At 43.1% G+C, this 22,933-nt stretch overlaps 2 protein-coding genes across 21 annotated transcripts in view; one reads left to right on the plus strand and one right to left on the minus strand.

The window, feature by feature from the left end:
- Positions 1-481: 481 nt before the first annotated feature.
- On the minus strand, positions 482-5,966 carry qtrt1 (queuine tRNA-ribosyltransferase 1). 3 transcript variants are annotated; one of them, XR_006769024.2, is made up of 10 exons: positions 5,470-5,966; positions 4,397-4,465; positions 3,998-4,136; positions 3,683-3,877; positions 3,290-3,428; positions 3,083-3,158; positions 2,770-2,879; positions 2,536-2,607; positions 2,293-2,377; positions 482-2,203 (listed from the first exon to the last, which is right to left on the minus strand). XR_006769024.2 is itself a non-coding variant. In XM_014203199.3 (9 exons), the coding sequence occupies exons 1-9, from the start codon at positions 5,788-5,790 to the stop codon at positions 2,051-2,053; spliced, it is 1,287 nt and encodes a 428-aa protein (XP_014058674.2). In that variant the 5' UTR covers positions 5,791-5,966; the 3' UTR covers positions 482-2,050.
- A 49-nt stretch (positions 5,967-6,015) lies between these two features.
- LOC106606829 (dynamin-2) overlaps positions 6,016-22,933 on the plus strand; it is a 41,078-nt gene continuing 24,160 nt past the window's right edge. For 17 of the 18 annotated variants that reach the window (XM_082972316.1, XM_082972312.1, XM_082972313.1 and 14 more), the window contains exons 1-2: positions 6,125-6,536; positions 22,719-22,792. In XM_082972316.1, the coding sequence (XP_082828442.1) occupies positions 6,376-6,536; positions 22,719-22,792 (235 nt within the window). In that variant the 5' untranslated portion in view covers positions 6,125-6,375. The other variant, XM_082972309.1, reaches the window with a different exon arrangement.

Here is a 22,933-nt window from a genome sequence, read left to right on the forward strand (position 1 = left end):
AAGCCTTCTTCACAACAATTGAACCGCTCTCCTTGAAGTTCTTGATGATCCGATAAATGGTTGATTTAGGTGCAATCTTACTGGCAACAATATCCTTGCCTGTGAAGGCCTTTTTGTGCAAAGCAATGATGACGGCACGTGTTTCCTTGCAGGTAACCATGATTGACAGAGGAAGAACTATGATTCCAAGCACCACCCTCCTTTTGAAGCTTCCAGTCTATTATTCGAACTCAATCAGCATGACAGAGTGATCACCAGCCTTGTCCTCGTCAACACTCATACCTGTGTAAACGAGAGAATCACTGACATGATGTCAGATGGTCCTTTTGTGGCAGGGCTGAAATGCAGTGGAAATGTTTTTGGGGGATTCAGTTCATTTGCATGGCAAAGAGGGACTTTGTAATTAATTGAAATTCATCTGATCACTCTTCATAACATTCTGGAGTATATGCAAATTTACATCATACAAACTGAGGCAGCAGACTTTGTGAAAATGTATATTTGTGTCATTCTCAAAACTTTTGGCCACGACTGTAGATAAAGGCGATTTTCTTAGAGAATTCATCCAATAGGATTACAATATCCCATAAAATAATCTAATTCAAGTGAGACGCAGAGACTTAGGTAAAAATGTGATTGTCAACCGTGTTGATTCATTAAAGAATAACTTGTTCATTACTATTACATGTTTATTATTATATGTTTAGCATTATAAACTAATAACTGACAGGTATTAACAATTACAACCCATGTATAAACTCTGTAGCCTATACAGGGTGGCTTTATTTAAAGATCTTGTCTCTCAACTAGAGGCAACAGGTGCTTTTACAACTGCAATGTAGCCTATTAAAGCTTTAATTAGATGTCTTACAATAAAAAACTGAAACAGAAAGGACCTCAATTTCTAATAGAAAAACAGGAACCAATCAAATAAAATGTTGATTCCGGAACAAAAACCTAAATATTGGAATCTACAAAAAAAAATCTTGCCTATTGTTTTCCAATGTGTCTTTGATCCTGGTTTGCTTCAATGGCAGATTATGACACCCTATTATTCTCTGTCCTCCGACTGTCTTGACTGCTGGAACTCATTGTGTTGGGTGTCATTTTTTGTTTGAGAAAGTAGCACTTCCTTGAGAATTGGTTTACCACTACTCTGTCTGCCCTCAGCATGCAAATCTGACTAAACCATACATGCTCTACTTCTCTGCTTTTGAACCAAACTGAGTGTGTATAATTCCCATTCCTTCCTATGAAACTTCTCCAGCATGTCATCTAAAAAGATGGCGCAATCTGGCTCACGTGCATTTTCATCAGGTTTAGAATATTTTTGCCCTCCAGTGGCCCAAAGTCAAAAGCACACAAACGTGGGTTCCTGTGTTCTCATCTCTTGCGCAACAAAACAGAACTCAATTATAGAAATGTATTCTCTTCCTCCTGCTGGTAAAGGTCGATAACAAGCCCTAGGAAATGTTCCGAAATCTCTCTAATTGTTAGTTTATGACCACATTTCTGTGTTAGAAGTCATGCATGGAATTTAAAGAGGGTGGGCCGCTGGTCTGTAGCCATGGTAACAACTAAAAGTGTCTGAATATATCAGAGGAGACAGTTCCTGGACTTCAACAACACTACTCCACTCCTACATTATCATACACTGAAAAGGTCTGCAGAGTGAAAACTGGATGTCACAAAAATACTGTATGTCTGACAGGAGTTGAAAGCAGTACAATGTAAATTCATAACTTTCAACAGAATGTATAGCATATAAATGACCAAAAAAAACTAACCGTACTGTAACAAATCATGAACATAACTAAATCATAAAGACAGTAAAATATTCAGGCACATCACCGTCATTGAACCATTCAGTAATAAGTCTGACAGAATATACAGGCAGAAGCAATTACCCAAGTGAAGCATAAAAGTAGAAAAAGCGATTTCATGACAAACAAAACCATTTTTAAAAAGGAGATCTGATTTCTCATATAAAAGGTCTTATTGGCCATTGCAGAGGAAGTCCCAGGCTGTGTAAAGCAAGGAGTTGACCAGTTTAATTCAATGTGATGTTGACTGTTCCTAGAGCATCCACCGCCCAGCCTGGATACTGTTCAGGAGAGGGGAACATTCTCTTCATGAATGTCCTCACAAAGTCTGGGAAGCGACCATCTATGATGCTCTGTCTCACCGACCGCATCAGAGTGAGCTGGACGCAAAGATAGAGGATAAGGTTATTATCTCATCTATGGCAAATAGTAACTAAAGGAAACTATTAACCATTATAGAAACACAGACCTGGTAGGAGAGGTTGTGGATGGTAATGTGATGCATGGCTGCAGTGTCACTCTTGAACAGAGCATGCAGATAGGCCCGACTGTGCCTGGAGCAAAAGAAAACCAATACTGTATTTAAAAATATATATATATTTAACCTTTATTTAACTAGGCAAGTCAGTTAAGAACAAAATATTATTTACAATGACGGCCTAGGAACAGTGGGTTAACTGCCTTGTTCAGGGGCAAAGCGACAGATTTTTACCTTGTGAGCTCGGGAATTCGATCTAGCAGCCTTTCGGTTACTGGCCCAACGCTCTAACCACTAGGCTACCTGCTGCCCCATGAGAAAACAATCCTCAGAATCATTCAGCCTAGAACTTAAAACATCCATTGACGACAATTGAGATTTGAAAACCAGTTTCTTTAACCCCTACAAACCATTCCTTCAACCCTCCGCATTCTGTCCCTCAGTGTACCAGGGTTAATATGCCTTTACCTCCTGCAGGTGGGGCACTGGCAGTCTGGGTCTATTGCCTGTAGGTCCTTGGCAAACTGCTTCTTGGTAATCGTCAGAGATCCCCACGGGACCAGGGCTGAGCCAAACCTCTGGGATGAAAAGAAGAAGATCACTTAATTATCATCATAACCATAATCATCAATATAATCATTATTCGGAAAGTAGTACTGCTATGGACTAAATTATAAAAGAAGCTATTGGGTTTCTCAGCACTTGTGATAAGAATACTTATTTCGAAGTAAATTAATAGAGAGTAGGTGACTCATAATATGTAAGAGAATGGAATACTTACTGCAGTGCGTGTTGGGAAGACACAGTCAAACATGTCACAACCCAGAGCAACACACACCACCAGGTCCACTGCATAACTGTGACCCACAGCAATAACACATGAACCACATACATAAAAATACCTGTACGGCACAACAAAACATTTGCAACTTATGTCATTTATGCATGGAAATGTGCTGTTATAACATAAGGAAGATGGCAGCCATACCCAACCCCCATGAGGTAGCGTGGCTTCTCCCGAGGCAGGTGGTCTGTGCTGAGTGTCACCATCCTCCAGAAATCATCCTTCTCCTCACCTCCGCTCAGCCCACCGATAGCAAAGCCAGGAACATCCCGTTTTGTCATTTCTGTAAAAAGCACAGGAACAGAAAAAGAGAAAATAAATATGTATCCTCTGGAAATACACAAATTTCACAAAATTGGTATCAGCATCTGCACAGATAATGTATTTTTCATTACCTCTTTTCCACTGTATTTCCAAAATAAGATGTTAAACTAATTAGCTAATTGGCATGAAGACAGAGCAATTTGCTGTGCTGAATGGCTTTGAGGGAGGTTAGTCATCGATGGTCATAGATGAAACAGGGGGGGAACATCTTACCGTCTAGACAGGCTTTGCGCAGCTCTGCGTTCAGGCCCCCCTGGATGATGGCAAACAGGTTCTGTCTATCTGGATTCTTATTGGCTGCAATGCAGCGGTCCAGCCAGCGAATCGATCTCCACGTAGCCTCCTCCACCCGCGGCCCAGTCACCGTACTGCTGACCACGTCATCCAACTGCATCATGATGTCTGACCCTGGACAAAACAGAAATGGTGTGATATTAAAATTAAGAACAGGAGTACTACCTGAAGTGTAGTGGCTTTACTTTCCAGACTGATTCATTGGGAGTGGATACTGGATTGTGTCCTTCTTACCCAGACTGTTCTGTATGGCGATTGACTGCTCAGGACTCAGAAGGATCTCCTTTCCATCGTAAGGAGATTTGAACTTGACCCCCTCCTCAGTAACCTCAGATAGTTCAACAAGAGACACCATCTGAAAGCCCCCACTGTCCTATGTAGAAATGGTGGTGATTCAAGGAAAATTCAAACCAAAAACTATCTTTTGGTTTGTGTTTCAATAGTCCATCGTTGACATACTGTAGTCACAAAATGTTTTTCTTGTCAGCACTCAAGTTTTCAAGGTATGTGACCTCCCCATACGCATTTTGCATCATATGATGCTCACATATCTTGAAAAGCAGACATTTGGGTGAAAGAGACCCTTGTTGTTTTTAGCCCACTCACACAGTCAACACATTAGCTGATACTCACAGTCAAAAGGTTTCTTTTCCAGTTCATGAAGCCATGCAGGCCATTTGCTTTCTCAATCAGCTCAGGACCCTGTGATGGGACAGACAGACAACACCATCCTCACTGTCTGCAGACCACCACACACTGACAACAAAGAGCTGTCTACAAGGTCAATCATCTTTGATACACAATGTGAATAGCCCTAGCACCACTTAATGTAGCCCTTGATAATGACTCTCAGTTCCATGACATTACACATAAGAGTTATTGGACGAAGGCGTTTCCATACAGGGGAGTTTTGTTAAGAGCCCTGAAGCTCAGTCTGAACATTAAGACACATTGCGTGCGGTACAGTTTTGGAAGCATAAGGACCTTATATCTTTCATATTAGCAATAAATAATTTTCTAAAAACTAAAGATTACATTTATACACAGCTTTATAGGGTTATACACAGCTTTACAGCCTTTTGTCACTGAAAAACACTTTTGGCCGCAACTGTGTTAAACCAGTTAAAACAGTCTATAGTAAGTGTGCATATGCAAAATTATTTTGATGTGATATGAAAGTAGAGGGATTTATGTTTCTAGAACCGTGCCGCAAGTGAGAATCAATTAACGTTTAGATGGAGTATTTGGCTGTTTTGGCTTCCTGAGCAAATATGCCTTTAAATCGCAAATCACCAGTTGAAACAATAACAAAACCCCCTCTCCACCACTGTTTCACTAAAACGCTGAGGGATGGGGCTGGAGATATGTAACCATTCTCAAATTCATAGACAGAGCTATGGATGCAAGGGCTGACCATCCATGATATCAGAAGTATAGCTTTGACCATGTTTTCAGGCTATACTGTGTTTGTTTACATTAACTTTGTTTACAATGATTGGAGTAAAACAACGTTATACTGTATATATTTTGGCGGTATTACAGTTGAACTAAGTTCATTAGGCATTTATAAGTTATATTCTTCAAGAATCAACGGGTACATATCATTAATGCAAATTCTGATTGCCCCTTTAAACAGAACATGTAAGGTCCTTGGACTATAACGACTAACGTTAGGCTCCTTTCTTATATTATTGGGCTACACTTACCGGCCTCATACCCAAGTGGTATGTGTTGCCAAGACAAATCTGACATCCCAGATCATCGAGTTGGTCCACAGTGATTCCCTTCATCGTGCCTTGTGTACCAACAGGCATGAACACTGGGGTGCTGACCGTACAGTGAGGAAGTGTGAGATCACAAGCCCTCGCTTTGGTCACTGGACATTCGGCGATGATTCGGAGAGCAAGAGGAGCAACGATGGAAACGGCTTTCTTGACAACCATGCCTGTTTCAAGGCTGCTTGTTGCAGCTCCTCTGACTATGGGCGCAGCCATGTTGTTGCAAACAGACGACGTCAACAGGCACATGACATACCGGAACTACAGTAATCTAATATTTGCATTGAGTTGTCAAAAATATGTCTTCATTACAATACTATTGACAGCAAACTCGTAGAAGCTATCCTTGCATGTCTTGTCATTTAATAATTGTATCATCAAGTATTAATTTGCCCATTGAAGCAATGTCCAGGGTGAACACACCCCTTTGAGACGTTGAAAACAACTAGCCAATGAAAGGAGAATGATTAGAGACGAGCAGTGAGATTGACCAATTATTTAATTGACAGGAGGCGGTAGCCTAATCACCGGTTATCGGATGTCGACTTGCCTGACCGGATGGTGGAAGTTTTGTTTTGTGAGTTTTCTATCGGTTTCGTTTGGTTGACTTTGAGTATTTTTCGTGTTTATAAGAACACGTTATTGTAATCCCACTAAATTGGGAGTTACACAATTGTAAACAGCATATTTTCCTTTCACAGAGTGAAGACAGGGCGGCTTGAAAGGTGGAATTCAACACTTCGGAGTAACCCGAGCACCTTGCTAACTAGTAACGTTAACGTAGTAGGCTAACGTTAGTTTGCTCTTCGGGAGGGGAGACGATCCAACGAAACCATGGGGAACCGGGGGATGGAAGATTTGATCCCCCTTATCAACAAACTTCAGGACGCTTTCAGTTCCATCGGCCAGAGTTGTAACTTGGACCTTCCGCAAATTGCTGTGGTCGGTGGGCAGAGTGCTGGAAAAAGCTCGGTCTTGGAAAATTTCGTTGGCAGGTTGGTGGTGCTCAACGCTAACGTTAGCTAGACAGCTATCATATTTGTGGTTTAGCTCACTCAACTCAATTTGCAAAAGCTCACTGGAGTCAGGTTTTAGTAAGGAATTTCGCTAGCTAGATAACCAATTGGTAAAGTTGTGAGATGATCCGTGCTCCTAAACGGGTATTTGGTCACATACTCATTTACGCACTTGGCGTAAGCAAACAAAACAAAACGAAAGAGGAGGAACGAAATGTTGACGTTAGATGCGACGTTTGCGTGGCAAGCCAGGGCGAATAACAAATGTTTCAAAGGAAATATTGAGAAGTTGCCTGGAGGCACTGGTCTAGGACCAGAAATCTTACATAGTAGTATCTATTTATGTAAAGAAATGAAACACAATGCAATAAATATGGACCAAATAACTTTGCTATCTAGCGTTTTGGGGGCAACTTGCTCCAGCGATAGTGTCAGCGGTTGTCATCAGGGCCGAACACGGAAATTAAAGCAGGCTACTTCAGTAGATTAGATTGATAACTTAATTATTTGTGTATTGTAGACTGTTCCTAGTACACATTGAATTGTTTTCCATTTAAGATGTATGTAATTTCTAACTCTCTAGGTGACATGATGACATTACACAACAACAGAACACAACTAGCTACAGTAACTGCTTGTTTCAGTCTGACAGGCTATGTTGAGCATAATCTGTATGGAGTGTAGTCTAGAATTTAGGTATATGAAAAACATTTAGTTGAATATTAGGCTGCTTGTCCCCCTTTAATCCACTTAAATATGATGCTGCACTTGGCAAGATGGGGTACCACAAAGAGGCCAACAACATTGGTTTCCCAGTGGTGTTTGCATAGGATCTGCTGTTATGTGTAATTTCTGTACCCTTATGAATTCTATACCCTTTGCCTGTAAAAAACCCAAAATATTACCGGTAGTTAGGCAATGTGTCCTGCGTAAATATACTGTATAGTTTTGTGGGGTCCAAAGAACTTGTTTATAGTGGGTGAGTACAGAGATAATAGGTGGGTGTAGTGTAGACTGGAGGAAAAATGTATTTTGTGTGATGTCACACTGGTGAATCCCTTGAATGACTCCGTTCCATTACATTACACAAGTCATTGGAGGAAGGAGTTTTGTTGATATCCCCGACGCTCGGTCTGAACATTAACGCCTTGATCACACTGACAGTGTCATTGCATTTTGGTACACCAGGAGTACATTCATTTCCAATGGAACACTGCGTTTGCCTTGCAGCAGTGCGTTCTGTGTGGGGCATACGTTGGATGTAACGAAAGTATGCGTCCAACTGTACGCATAGACGGCTTGACAAAAATATTAGCAGAAGGTGAATGTTAAACTTTTGTTGCACACCATCCCGATGCTGCAAACCATTTTGCGTAAGAGCACTGTAGGTGGGATCGAGGCGTAATGTGCATCGCTTGCGGTACGGTTTTGGAAGCATACGGACCTTATCTTTCATATCAGCGGAAAATCATTTTATAAACTGATATACACCTTTTTTTAATAGGATTAGGGTTACTGTTCTCACAACGCCATATCTCCATGTTACAGCGCATGTTTATGCGAGACAGATGCTAATTAGCTATCTAGCATGCTATGAACACCTGTGTGTGACGGAAGATGGCTGCCAGAAACGGGTTGTCACTGAAAATACTGTCAGGTGCAACTGTGATAAAGCCTGCTAAAACATTGTATACTAAGTTTATGTTTTACATAGTGAAATTATATTGGTGTAACATTAAAAGTAAAGGGCTTTATGATTCTAGAACCGTTGCCAGAGCCAGTCTACCTCTGGAAATAACAACATAAGATCCTTGGACCTTAAGAAGTCTACCGTTACTCCTTAAGAGTACATCTTGGGATAACTGGTGTTCTGCCCTTGTTTCAAAGGGAATCTTAGGTGTAGGCTTGTCTCCCACTGGTCTATTTATAAGTTCCACGCCACACCCAGAAATCGTCAGCGGGACAGGACCCACTATGCACAACCTATATTATGGCAGTCTATCACTAGGCTACAGCCTATACTTTTGTGTTGCACATAATAGCCTTGGGCCTAATACTTTCCCCCTGTGGGGCTAATGAATGAAAATATGTACTCTATACATGAGCTGCACCAGTTTTGTTCATTTATGATGCACTGACTGTCTCTCTCACTCACTAACCCAGTTTAGTGTTGGCTCTGAGGAGACTGTTGGATAGGATGTGTGTATGATGTATAAACAGCAGGTGTGTACCTGGCCCTGTGAGGTCTGTCATCATTTCCTATTTTCTCACCAGCCTAGTCTGTTTTTAAACTAAAATGATCTATCAGCAAGAAATAGGCATTCAATAGAATTTCATGACTATAGCATTGTTGACTCATACAGCTTATTGCAGAAATAGGCAACTCATCACTTCCACTTTAGTGCTTCCTCTTTCTCACCCCATTTGATTGTGAATTTCTACTGTTCAATAGAAGGCAATCTCTCCTTGCCTGTTTGTTGTGCGCTGTAACCCACAGCCCTCTTTAACAGGCTGGTCCTGTCTCTATCTCCCACATCAGCAGTGTGAGATCACCCTTCATATAAAGACACAAAACAAGCACCCGTGAAAGCAGCTCTTCCCAATTCAAAGACTCACTCAGAAGAATATGACACACACACACACACACACACACACACACACACACACACACACACACACACACACACACACACACACACACACACACACACACACACACACACACACACACACACACACACACACACACACACACACACCTCCTCTAATCCCACACCCAGTAGTTGGAACTAAGTGCCACTCCTCTTCAATGGGACTGGGTGCACTTGACAGAGCACTTGACAGATCTCTGCTGTAATTAACATTGTCATTTTCTGCTGACCTCAATTTTCCTGCCAGAAAAGACCTCCCGCATTCCCTTGTTGACAGCTCTTAGGGAAGTAAAGGTGCATGTGCAAACATTTACATTTTAGTCATTTAGCAGACACTCTTATCCAGAGCGACTTACAGTAGTGAATGCATACTTTTTTTTTTTTTTTTTGTACTGGCCCCCCGTGGGACTCGAACCCACAACCCTGGTGTTGCACACACCATGCTCTACCAACTGAGCCACAGGGAAGGCTGCCTACACAAATACACAACAAAGCCGTTTTACACTCATAGGGTTATGCCCATATGAGAGGGACATGTGTAACGGGGGTCAGTGTGATGCTAACAGCTTAGCTTCCTCCACTGTCCGACTGCCCTTGCCTGGCTACGCAGACGCCTTGCTCTGGCCAAATGCTACGCCACCCCCACGGACCTTAGATCCAGACTCATTGTTGAGAAGGAACTGAGTACCTCCCCGACACTTTACCAAATGCGAACACATTCTGGGCCGTCTGATTGGTCCTGAAACCGATGGGTTGGGCCAGAGCCAGAACACGTGGGTAAAGCAGCTGTTTAAAAATGTGGCGTTGGCTTTGATACTCTGATTTAGAGACGATCCAATCGATGATGACTTTGTTTTGTATGACGCCCCTGGTCACCACAAATGACTTCAGTGATGGCAATCTCAGACTAAAGTATGTAGGGAATCACAGAGCAACGGAACAATTTAGTATGAGTCGTCAGGCCCATACTGGGCTTGAACCTGTGATTCTCTGCTTTGCAACACACGTGACCGCCCTCAACAACCTTCCAGCTGGTTACGCTACCCAAAATATATCCAAATTGGATTGTTACCACCACATCATCAACATTAAGGGACATGGGCAGCTGTGAGGAGGAGGGTTTATTCTCCAGGTCTTTAACTGTTTTCCAGAACTTCTTGGTGTTAGACCCACAGAGAGAGAACTGCTCCTTAAAGTAACTAACTTTGGCCTTCTGGATAGCCTGAGTGCACTTATTTCTCATTTGCCTGAACGAGAGCGTCAGCCTGAAGATGCTTGTGCCGAGCCTTTTGCCAAATGGAATTCTTGCAGTGGAGTAACTCTGCCTGAACACGGTCGAACCAGGGGCTGAACCTGTTTTGAATTCTCATTTTCTTTATGGGGCGTGTTTGTTAACAATACCACTGAAAATATTTTAAAAATAAGGTACACGCGTCTTCGACAGAGGGGATCAAGTGGATTCTATACACATTTAGAGGCCAGGTCATAAAGGAAGGCTTGCTCAGTTTTTTATTTTAATCAAGCTTCTATGGCAAATCAGGACAGGTTGTTTCACTGAGCAGCCATTGCGAACACAGGCTGTAAAACAGTGATCACTAAGGTCATTACAGAAAGGTATCAGTGTGATGTTATCAGGATTGTTTGTGAGGATAACACCAAGGAGAGTACCCTTTGGGGCGGCAGGTAGCCTAGTGGTTAGACCGTTGGGCCAGTAACCAAATGGTTGCAAGATCAAATCTCTGAGCTGACGAGGTAAAAATCTGTCGTTCTGCCCCTGAACAAGGCAGTTAACCCACTGTTCCTTGGCCATCATTGTAAATAAGAATTTGTTCTTAACTGACTTGCCTAGTTAAAACATTTTACAAAATAATACAAATCTGGGTGTTTGGAGTCATACCTTGTGGGATTGGTAATAATCTGAAAGATGTAGCGAGTCCCATTGCTTTAGGAGTTGGTCAGGTGGTTTAAGCATGTCCCAGTTAAGGTCACCTAGCAGGACAAATTCAGACTTAGTGTAAGGGGCCAGGAGAGAGTTTAGGGCAGGCAGGGTACAGGCCGGTGCTGATGGTGGCCAAAAACACCCAGCAACAGTGCTATTGGAAAGTTTAATGCTTAAAACCAGCGTATTAAATTGTTTAGGGACAGACCTGGTGGAGACAACCGAGCACTGAAGGTGATCCTTGGTAAAAATTGCCATTCCACCACCTTTGGAAGATCTGTCTTGCTGAAAAAGGTTATAACCAGAAAGGCTAACATCAGTATTCAAAACACTCTTTCTTAACCACGTCTCAGTAATGACCAACACATCTGGATTGGAGCTGTGAACCTACACTTTTAATTGATACATTTTAGGCAATAAACTTCTAGTGTTAACGTGCAGAAAACCCAGGCTTTACGAGAGCAGAAATCAGTGAAACAGATATCAGTGCACAAGTCAGAATTGGGGCTAGCAACAGTAGATGGGCCAGGGTCTACATGCACATTTCCAGATATCAGCAGTCGGGGCACGGCATAGGACAGGGAGAGCTCTGCAATGTTGATGTTTTATGACATTTGAATGTGCATCAGATGGCAACAAGATCATATTGTACAATTTCATCAGGTAACATGAATATAAAGCCGACGAGAGATGGATAGGGTGGGATGCCAAGAGTCCATGTAACCTGTAGTCAGAGTCTCGAGTGTGGGAACAAACAGTCTGTCCCACGGTTGGCTAAACAAGCAAGTTCGTAGTCAACAAAGTGCACAGGAGTCATGAGGCAAATAGCATAAAGCAGCAGAAAGAAATATAAGGATTTGGGGCTGGCCGTTATAAGTTCAGAGTCACTCGCCCCAACGAGCTTGAGAGAGTAGCTCTCTGAGTCCAGTAGGCTATAAAAGTATGAGAGAAAATAAATCAATAGTAGTGTGTAAGTGCATGTGTGCTGGAGGTGAGTGAAAGCCTGGAGGAGAGGGGGGAGTGTGGTGGGGCTGCCTATAACAAACAGGGGGGAGACAGGCCAGGGCAGACGGTGAACAGCGAGGGGGGAGCGTGGTGGGGGCACCTCTACCAGACAGGGGGAGACAGGCCAGGGCAGACGGTGAACAGAGAGGGGGGAGTGTGGTGGGGGTACCTGTACCAGACAGGGGGAGACAGGCCAGGGCAGACGGTGAACAGAGAGGGGGGAGTGTGGTGGGGGTACCTGTACCAGACAGGGGGAGACAGGCCAGGGCAGACGGTGAACAGAGAGGGGGGAGTGTGGTGGGGGTACCTCTACCAGACAGGGGGAGACAGGCCAGGGCAGACAGTGAACAGAGAGGGGGGAGTGTGGTGGGGGTACCTCTACCAGACAGGGGGAGACAGGCCAGGGCAGACAGTGAACAGAGAGGGGGGAGTGTGGTGGGGGTACCTCTACCAGACAGGGGGAGACAGGCCAGGGCAGACGGTGAACAGATCGCCAGGTGAAATCCAAGCAGCATTGCAGCAGGCAACGGGAGTAGGTGTCACAGCCACTTGGGAGAAGCTTTTTTGGGGAGGCAGATTCCTTGTAGAAAATTCTAGCTAACGTAGCTAGCAAGTCTCTGTCCACCGTTCTTAACACGGAAGGGTTTGGGTGGTGCTGCTGATCACTATGGCAATTAGACTGTTAGAAATGTTGTCTTCTGTTTTGATGTTGGGTACCTTTTTTGTTACATAAGTTCAAATCAACATGTATTCGTCATATGCACAGGATACAGCATAAACGGTGCAATACATTTCTTTTTTTTCTTGTGGACTTCCTCAACACTGCAGTAATAATACAATTATCAGTAAAACTAATACTGTCATTAATAGTATAAAAGTGTACAATAAAGTAATTAAAAAATCAAGTAATAACTAAGGATTTATTGTAAGCATTTACGGAATATACTGTGAATATTACAAAGCCGGGGTGCTGATGTTAAGGGGTGCTTAGGCTATATGAAGTGTTTTAGCTCTTGGTTTGAGACAGGCTTACTTTAAGATATTATGCCACAGCAGCCATACTGCAAGCTACAGAAGCAAACATACATGGCATGTGGGTGAAAGAGAAACCTTCTGAGAGAGAAGTGGAGAGTTTGACTCATTTTTCTGAATATCCTTTGAAGTAGCGTCATACCATCACAGACGTTCCTCTGGGGGTGAAGATGGTCATTTCTTTCAGTGTGGACATGGAGACATGTGAGAGAAGTGTAATGACAGACTGGTTGTGGAGGTTTCTCTCTCTGTCTCTCTGTGTGGGGGGGGGGGGAGGGGTATATCTCTGTCTACAGCAACAACAATGAATGGGTCCAGCAGTAGGAGTGGGAATACACCCTAGAAATTAGAGCAGCTCTTGTTCTGTCCCGCCTTGGCTGCCTGCCTCCACCCTTTTGTTGTGCTAGGTGAATTCCGTTGAGCTCTGATGTCATCTAGCCTAATGGATGACTTTCAGCCGCTTAAGTCTTTGACTCTGACTCATGCGTTCCTCTTCCATTGATGATTATGACGTTTCATAACATGAAAAAGTCAGTTTGGTTGTCTTTGAAATGTACCAGCGCAAGATGTCTTGTAATGAGTGGTGTTGAAGTAGGCATTTCATAAGGCAGTCTAATTGAATGTGGACCTCCGTCTCCCAGGTGCCCTGCTGCTATTGACTGCCGCTGGTCAGGTGGGATGGCGTTAGTCCGTGGTATTCTGTTCTTGTTGGAGACGTGATTGTTCAGTTTCAGGGAACAACAAGGAAAGTCAGAGTGCTTGTTTTTTTTTTTGGCGTGATTTTAGGACGTGTTAATACATCGAATCTAATTACGCTGCAGCTAGCGACTGGAACGAGCTGCAAAAACCACTCAAACTGGACCGTTTTATCGCCATCTCTTCATTCAAAGACTCAATCATGGACACTCTTACTGACAGTTGTGGCTGCTTCACGTGATGTATTGTTGTCTCTACCCTCTTGCCCTTTGTGCTTTTGTCTGTGCCCAATAATGTTTGTACCATGTTTTGTGCTGCTGCCATGTGCTGCTGCCGTATTGTCATGTTGTTGTTGCTACTATGCTTTGTTATGTGTTGCTGCCATGCTGTATTGTCATGTGTTGCTGTGTTGTTATCTTAGATCTGTCTTTATGTTGTGGTGTCTCTCTGGTTGTGATTTGTGTTTTGTCCTATATTTTTATTAGATTTTTTATATTTTTTTAATCCCCAGTCCCTGCAGGAGGCCTGTTGGTAGGTCATCATTGTAAATAAGAATTTGTTCTTAACTGACTTGCCTAGTTAAATATAAAAACACTCACTGACTCAGCAAGTGTGTGTGTGTGTGTGTGTGAGGACAACGAAAGGGTTCATATCAGACTTTGCTGACACCCAGGAGGATATTTTGAAATACTAGTTAAAAGCTTCTGTGCATTTGAGCATGGCAATAAGCTGACTTAGGTCATCTAAGTTCCTGTTCAGGGTGAATCAGTAGCCTAACCGTTGCAGCCATGTCAGATGACTCTCTGAGAAGGGCAGCAGCATCTAAACTGCTGAAATACTACCAACACCTGTACTCTAATAAACAAATACCACACTAAGGACAATAACGCTATTAGCAGATGCTGCCATTAAATGGTTACCACTCTGCTTTGGCTTTCTGTAGAATGGTTCTGAGTGCTGAATTGCACTCTGTGGTATTAGTAAAATGTCATTTTCCATGCCTCTCCCATTTCTTTGAATGTGTATGTGTGTTATTGGACTATGAATAACTTGATGTGGATCATGAGGTCTCCACTCTGGCTCTCTGTGTGGCTGTTGGACTGTGATGTCATTGTCCCTTGGGGCGGGAGTATGGAGGTCATATCTAGCTGTACAAGCTGGTTGGGGCTGGGCTGTTTATCTGATTTGCTGTGCCAGCGCTGGCAGCGGAGTAGAGGAGACTAGTGGACTGTGAACCTGGGAGGTGACCAGGAACTGACTGACTCACATGGTTTGTGAATTGGAAGGTTTTGCCTAAATGGTAACAAATTGAGGGGAAATTATGCAAACCCCTTGGAGGGAAAAGCAATAGGAATGTTGACCATCTAAAATCTGTCTTCTACATCAAGCTGCATCTTTGCAAAAGCTCAGCCACATACACTGTCCACTCAGCTTTTGTAGTCTATTTGATTCTTGAAAGTGGACTGAAAGCCTGGCGAGGCAGTCAGACGTGAGGCTGTGAATGTGGGAACCATAATGATAGAGGTCTAAGATGCCACATGAGTTAATCCCATGCCTCTCACCAAACCTCAGACCCATCTGTGTGCCACACCACCACTTGGTAAACCATACAGTGACCTCAACATTTGTCTACTACACAGTCATCCACGTACAAAGTCTACTACACACTATCTACTACAGTGTCTACTATACAGTCATCCAGAGACAGTCATCCACGGCCACAGTCTACTACACACTGTCTACTACAGCGTCATCCAGAAACAGTGTACTACAGTCATCTTAATCTTTTTGCATCTTAATGAAAACAGACAAACATTATTAATAATTATAATTTATTAATTGAACATGCTAACCTTTTGTCTTTGTTTAAATCAAATCAAATCAAATTTATTTATATAGCCCTTCGTACATCAGCTGATATCTCAAAGTGCTGTACAGAAACCCAGCCTAAAACCCCAAACAGCAAGCAATGCATGTGAAAGAAGCACGGTGGCTAGGAAAAACTCCCTAGGAAAAACTCCCTAGAAAGGCCAAAGACCTAGGAAGAAACCTAGAGAGGAACCAGGCTATGAGGGGTGGCCAGTCCTCTTCATGCTGTGCCGGGTGGATATTATAACAGAACATGGTCAAGATGTTAAAATGTTCATAAATGACCAGCATGGTCAAATAATAATAATCATAGTAGTTGTCGAGGGTGCAACAAGCACGTCCGGTGAACAGGTCAGGGTTCCATAGCCGCAGGCAGAACAGTTGAAACTGGAGCAGCAGGAACCATTTTATATTTAGATCAGGCCTGTATTCTACACAGACCGGCGCACCATAACCAACCAGAGCTGCAGTAGGCCTATATGCAAATAGACATTGCCATATATGGATCTGCCATTCACTTTGAACTGGACTGTGTTTACAGCATGAGCGGTCACTAGTAGATGCGCTTGTTTTGAGATCAAAGCGAGAGCCGCATGTAGCCACCTGTGCACATGTGTTCATATTCCTTGCTCGTTATTGAGTTATTATCCCAGTTATAGCTAACTTCTAGTCAACAATGGAGTGGTTGCTTCCTAGATGAGTTCAAAATGTGGGCATTTCTAGCCATCTTTGAAAAGTGAGTCAGTTAAAGAGCTTTTCTTTTGTCTTAAAGGGGCAGTGTTGTATTTTGAGACTGTATTGAATAAGCTAAGTGGAACAATAGGCAGAGGGTAGCATAATTTGTCTGATTCTCTGTAATAATGGTATGGGAATAATGCATTTTATTTTGTAATGGGGTTTCTTGCATCAAACAACACATTTTCAGTCACCTTGTCTGAAGGACAAGTGGATAAACAGGTTAATGACAGGCCCTGCATGTTTTTTTCCATTTCTCATGGAATGTACAGTAGTTGCTCCACTAAAAGTTTTGCAGTAATGCTGCGGGACTTGGAGGTAATTTGTGCTTTAGTGCAGTCCCCTGCGTCACCACTTCATTGCTCCAGACTAACGCAAGGGGGAGTTAGAGCACTGATTATGCTTTTGGGTTCTACTGTGTCTGTAACTGACAATGAATGGGCAACATAAACCTAAATGTATTTCTTACTAAAACTGTTGTTACACTAAGGTTTTTATTTAATTTTGTTAGGATTATTTTGCTCTTACTGTAGGCCACTACTGACCGGTCACGTTGTGCGGCGCCTGAGTGGCGCAACGGTGTAGGCCACACTGGCAACACCTTAAGGGGCATTGCACTAATAATGGCGCTGACTAGGGAAACGTTCCCGTTGTTCTGTTCTTAGTGCCAGTCTGCACGTTAAAACTAAAACAATGTAACTAATAATGGCATCTTTATGCTTTCGTTAATAAAATAATGATAAAAATACTCTTTCAAAATGCCGACGTTTATTTAGTTATGAACCCATAACGAGTTACTTTGGGAATAAATATCACTGAATTGCAGAAATATTGGAACAAAGTTGTCTAATGAAGGTAAACAAATTGTTGCTTACTGGAAAATACTCTCAAATACACACAATCACGTTGTACAGTGCCATTATGGCTAGTAGCAGGGCTATATTTTGGCCTTTATGGGCAGTGCACAATTGGCCCAGCGTTTCTCTCCCTCTAAAAACAGAAATAAATGCTTTGGCATTTACAAATACTATTTTGGCCTTTATTCAGATTACAATTGCTCTCACAATAACCTCAAATATCGTTATATATTATAAAGTTGATGACAGTCATATAGCCCAGCACCTACATAAAGCTGAGTGACTTACTCATTCATGGCTTTGGATCAAAATAAATAAGTACCAACATGCTTTCTGGTAGTCTTTTAATAAAGAAATGTTTTGGCCTGGACATCATGTACAGTATTATAATAGCCCATTATGGACTATTAGCAGGACAATATACCTTTACCAACACCTCGCTGTGTTTTGATACTTTGTGGATGGGGGCCCCGGAGTGGATGGGGGCTCCTGCAGTGCAAAATGCGTTGCTACAGATGCAGGTTTGATACCCATGCCGACCGCCACCAGGAAACCCATGAGGTGGCTTTTGGGTTTAATTTAGATTCCTCCAATCCTCCATGTAATTATTGGTGGAGAGTCACGTTATATTTTTTGATATACTGTAGGCCTACTGTAGACGACGTGAGTCTCACTAGTGTTGCGTAATGTGCTATTAAAAGTGGTGTAGGTCTTATTTATTTAAAGAGCATATTGCAGTTAGAAGCAATAGGATTTGAAGCAATAGCCTACAACTATTTTAGAACCTTTCCCGCTGCTCCGAGACAAGCATGGGGACTGGTCTTGATATATCAATGAGATTTTTATTTTCTCTGAATCTCTGTGTGTATTGGTTAGACTAGAATTAGAAAATGTTATGCTCTTAGTGTAACCTTTTATTTAACTTGGTAAGTCAGTTAAGAACAAATTCTTATTTACAAGGACAGCCTACTACTCCTTTAGCTAGATTCTTTAGCTAAATAGCCCAGTACTGTTCTCCAGACCGTCACGGTGTACAGCGCCGTATTTTCCATTCCATCCTGACGGAAACCGAGAGGGTTTTTCATTTTTCTTGGAATAGAAACACCATAATATTAATTAAGCAAGTACCAGTCAAAAGTTTGGACACCTACTCATTCCAGGCTTTTTCTATATTTTTACTATTTTCTACATTGTGGAATAATAGTGAAGACATCACAACTATGAAATAACATATATGGAATAAGTTAAGAACAAATTATTATTTACAAGGACAGCCTACTCCTTCCTCCCCGTCGGGGAATTGAACTCCGGTCTCCCGCGTGCCAGCACGACACAGGGATTCTTTAGCTAAATAGCCCAGTACTGTAACCTACTCCCGGCCGTCACGTTGTACAGCGCTATATTTTCCGTTCCATCCTAATGGAAACCCAGAGTTTTTTTTTGGTTTTTCTTGGTATAGAAACACCATTTTCAGAAATGTTGATTAATTCATTTTCTTAATCACTCCCATATACTATGTTCTTACAAAAAAGGTTTTAAATTCTCTAGTACAGCCACTATTGAAGGCTATCAAATGCTTCTCAAAGATGCCCTCTGATGGTCAAACTAGCACTAACTAGCATTAATGGTACCAGTGGTTCACACTTAAATAACGTACCATAGAATTCTGCAGCACCATGCAAGCTGCGCCACTGTACGCTGCAACTTTTAAAGGACGAACCACTGTATGCCTAAACTGAACACCACACATTTGCTGCTACTGTAGACGGAATGATAGAACAGCTATTTCCGTAATGTTATGGGATGCTTTTTCTCTCCATTGTTTTTGATGGTAGGCCACTCTGGTAGGCATACATTATGATGAAATAGTCACAGTACACTACTTGGCCACTTAAAACTGTAAGTTAAAGCGGGTACAGCCTCCGTGTTCACAGTAAGCACACGGCGGAATTTGCACAGAATTTTGACAATGTTCAAATTTGCACTCCGCTGACCTGAAATTTGCACATTTCCCTCAAAAAAATGTAAGAACATTGCTTAAGTTAAGCATGACTATAGGAAATCTAAGATGTGTCAAATAAATTATATCCAGCTCAGAGCTCCAGCTATGCATTTGGTTTGCTAACTAACTACCTAGCTAAGCTACATCTGTATACCGCCCAACCCTACAGTCTACTACAGTCATCCAGGGACACAGTCTAGAACACATCTACTACTACAGTCATCCAGGGACACAGTCTACACAGTCTACAACATACAGTCAAGTAGTCTACTGCAGAGTTGAGCATATTAAATAGGCTAGTCACACAGTCAATTACTGTCATCCAGTCTACTACAGTACATAGGCTACTCTGAACCAGACCATGCCGGGCTGCTTCCAGCCTCAGTATAACAGTCAGGGTTGGTTGAAGTTGGGAACAATTCCATTTCTGTCAGATTTATTCCATAGGGATCAAGGGAAAACCCTGATCTTGAATTTAGATGGAATTCACCCCAAACCTGATGGCTGTGGAATCCCTGGTAGTGAGAGGCAGGGGAGTGTTCAATGTTGGTTCTGTCTGACCCTTCTCTTTCATTATATCTATTTTCTGCGGCATTGAAGGAGGGAGGCTGAGACTGCTGGTCTTTGCTTGGCCTATTCATAATGCATAGAATGATACACAATCTGTTCAGCTCCTCTATCATTTACAGCACATCAATAATGGACATGCACCCACATGTCCTCTCTTCCCTTCTAGTGGTGGCTTTTATGGCTGTATATCTCTCTGTGTGTGTGTGTGTGTGTTAGGTCATGTATTTCTTCCGTGCACAAGATGCATGTACTCACAGAAGTATCTTGTTCTGGCTGTGTCTCTGACTATCTGTGTGATACTGTGATCAAGTGGCTGTGTGTCTGTCTTTGTCCAGTTGAACTGATGAGGTGTGTGTGATGGGAGAGGAGGACGGGTCCAGTGAGAGTGGTGGTGATGTATAACTAGTGTAATACATTAACACTTGGAGAGGTCAGCCCTCTGCTCCTCCGCTCCCTCTCTCAACACTCAGTCTGCTCTCTGTGTCCACTCCACTTAGGCTAGTCCAGCTCTTGCTCTCCCATTTCCCTATTCCCTCTGCCCTATTCTCCCGCTCCCCTATTCCCTCATGCCCCATCTCTCTTTCCCACAGGCCCCATCTCCCTTTTTCCCCATCTCTCTCCACCTCTCCCTTTCTCTCACCCCCTGCCAGAGCTTTTCTATACTGGCATCCCACTCTCCCAGTTAGGCATGCTTTCTCTATGACAAACAAAACACTCTACATGATCTGCAGCACACAACATTAGTGCTGAACTCAGGCCATCCAGAATGTTCCCACTGTTCAACAGGTCTAGTCTATAGTGTGAGTGTCTCTGTAATAGTCAACAGTATGGCTCCATCCTGATTGTCCTGTGTGTGACACATGGAGTCAGTCTGCTTTAGACTAGAAGCTATCTCCGTTCCCTCAGGCGTCTCTCTGCATGTGGTGTTAGATGTTGGGTTAGAAAGAGGAGGAGGGAGGTAGGTTTGTCTTGTTGGACTGTGTTGTACCGTGCTGTTACCAGGCCCAGAGTTCAGCATTATTACCACCAGATGTAGGGCGTTTTCTGTTGCACATTTTATTTCTTTATTTTATTTAACAAGTCCGTTAAGAACAAATTCTTATTTACATTGACGGCCTAACCCGACCAAACCCTAACCCGGACGACACTGGGCCAATTGTGCGCCGCCCTATGGGACTCGCAATCACGGCCGGTTGTGATACAGCCTGGTAACGAACCAGGGTCTGTAGTGACTCCTCTTGCACTGAGATGCAGTGCCTTAGATCGCTGCACCACTTGGGAGCCCCAAAGTCAGGCTAGAGGCTACAGCAGGCAGGCAAGCAGGCACACAGGGCCCCAGCCCATAGCAGGAGAGGGGAGGCAGGGTGTGGTGGCTGGTAGTTGTGGGGTATGGGTTTCCCTCTGAGAGATGACTCAATTAGGCTGTTGGGTTTGGAATGGTCCTGTCTGGTGCCTGGTGAGACAATACCGCGACTCGTCAGTGAAGAGCACTTTTTGCCAGTCCTGTCTGGTCCAGCGACGGTGGGTTTGTGCCCATAGGCGACGTTGTTGCCAGTGATATCTGCCTTACAACAGGTCTACAAGCCCTCAGTCCAGCCTCTCTCAGCCAATTGCAGACAGTCTGAGCACTGATGGAGGGATTGTGCATTCCTGGTGTAACTCGGGAAGTTGTTGTTGCCATCCTGTACCTGTCCCGCAGGTGTGATGTTCAGATGTACCAATCCTGTGCAGGTGTTGTTACATGTGGTCTGCCACTGCAAGGACGATCCGCTGTCTGTCCTGTCTCCCTGTAGCGCTGTCTTAGGCGTCTCACAGTACGGACATTGCAATTTATTTCCCTGGCCTCATCTGCAGTCCTCATGCCTCCTTGCAGCATGCCTAAGGCACGTTCATGCAGATGAGCAGGGACCCTTTTGGTGTTTTTCAGAGTCAGTAGAAAGGCCTCTTTAGTGTCCTAAGTTTTCATAACTTTGACCTTAGTTGTCTACTGTCTGTAAGCTGTTAGTGTCTTAACGACCAATTCACAGGTGCATGTTCATTAATTGTTTATGGGACATTGAACACGCATGGGAAACAGTGTTTAAACCCTTTACAATGAAGATCTGTGAAGTTATTTGGATTTCTATGAATTATCTTTGAAAGACAGGGTCCTGAAAAAGGGATGTTTCTTTTTTTGCTGAGTTTATCGATGTTCAATGTGCACTGGCTAGGACTAATGAATCATCTTAATTGTCAGATAAGTGAATGTATTAAATGTACTTCAGCTCAATGTCAAGTATCAAGGCTACTGAGGACGTAATCTTATTTTAGGCGATATCTTACATATTAACACAGCCAGCTTGCAACACACACAATCACTTGAAATATTCAGCTGAAAGTATGCGCCTCGCCTTGCTTCCTCATCAAGAGGCTCTCCCCTGTTCCATGGTGCTGTGAGACCAGAGTGACAGAGTGCATCGTTCTAAATCGCCACATTACCGAAATCTATGTAACCATGACAACAAAGTGGCTGAGCAAATGAATTGATCTTCAGGGGCATCATGAGACCACATTACTTTGTCACTTCTAATTTGTTGACAGACGGGTCATGAAGTGTTACATTTCCCCGTGCTCATCAATGTCGCACAGGATATAGTGTGAGGAAATGGACTTGGAGTGTACTGAGTAATTTGACTTTCTCTGGGTTTTTTTCTGTGTGTCTGGGGCTCGCCCCCTCACTTTCTTGGTCTCTTTTTCTCTCCCTCACTTAATTAAATTTTTCCTCTCTTCTTTAATTTCTCTCTTCTTTCTCTCTCTCTCGCTCAGGGATTTTCTTCCTCGAGGATCAGGCATTGTCACCCGTAGACCTCTGATCCTGCAGCTGTGCTTTAACAAAGCCGGTGAGTCTGAATTCTCATACAGCCATGGCCTTGTCTGTCCTCTCATTGCTGCTGCCATGGACCTGCCTCCTCCTCTCAGCAACACTGTCTGGTGCCTGGTAAAGACTTTCTTCTCTTCTCTCTATCTATCTGTGTGTCTCG

Source organism: Salmo salar, chromosome 03 (genome assembly GCF_965601325.2).
Source record: "Salmo salar chromosome 03, fSalSal1, whole genome shotgun sequence".
Taxonomy (NCBI): Eukaryota; Metazoa; Chordata; class Actinopteri; order Salmoniformes; family Salmonidae; genus Salmo; species Salmo salar.

What these genes read in the sequence shown, in the direction of transcription:
- qtrt1 (XM_014203199.3), bottom strand. Translation starts at nt 5,790, where the DNA reads ATGTGCCTGTTGACGTCGTCTGTTTGCAACAACATGGCTGCGCCCATA. An exon ending in CGCCATACAGAACAGTCTGG is followed by an intron (nt 3,878 to 3,997) that starts GTAAGAAGGACA and finishes TGTTTTGTCCAG; the next exon opens with GGTCAGACATCATGATGCAG. An exon ending in CGCTACCTCATGGGGGTTGG is followed by an intron (nt 3,159 to 3,289) that starts GTATGGCTGCCA and finishes TGTGGGTCACAG; the next exon opens with TTATGCAGTGGACCTGGTGG.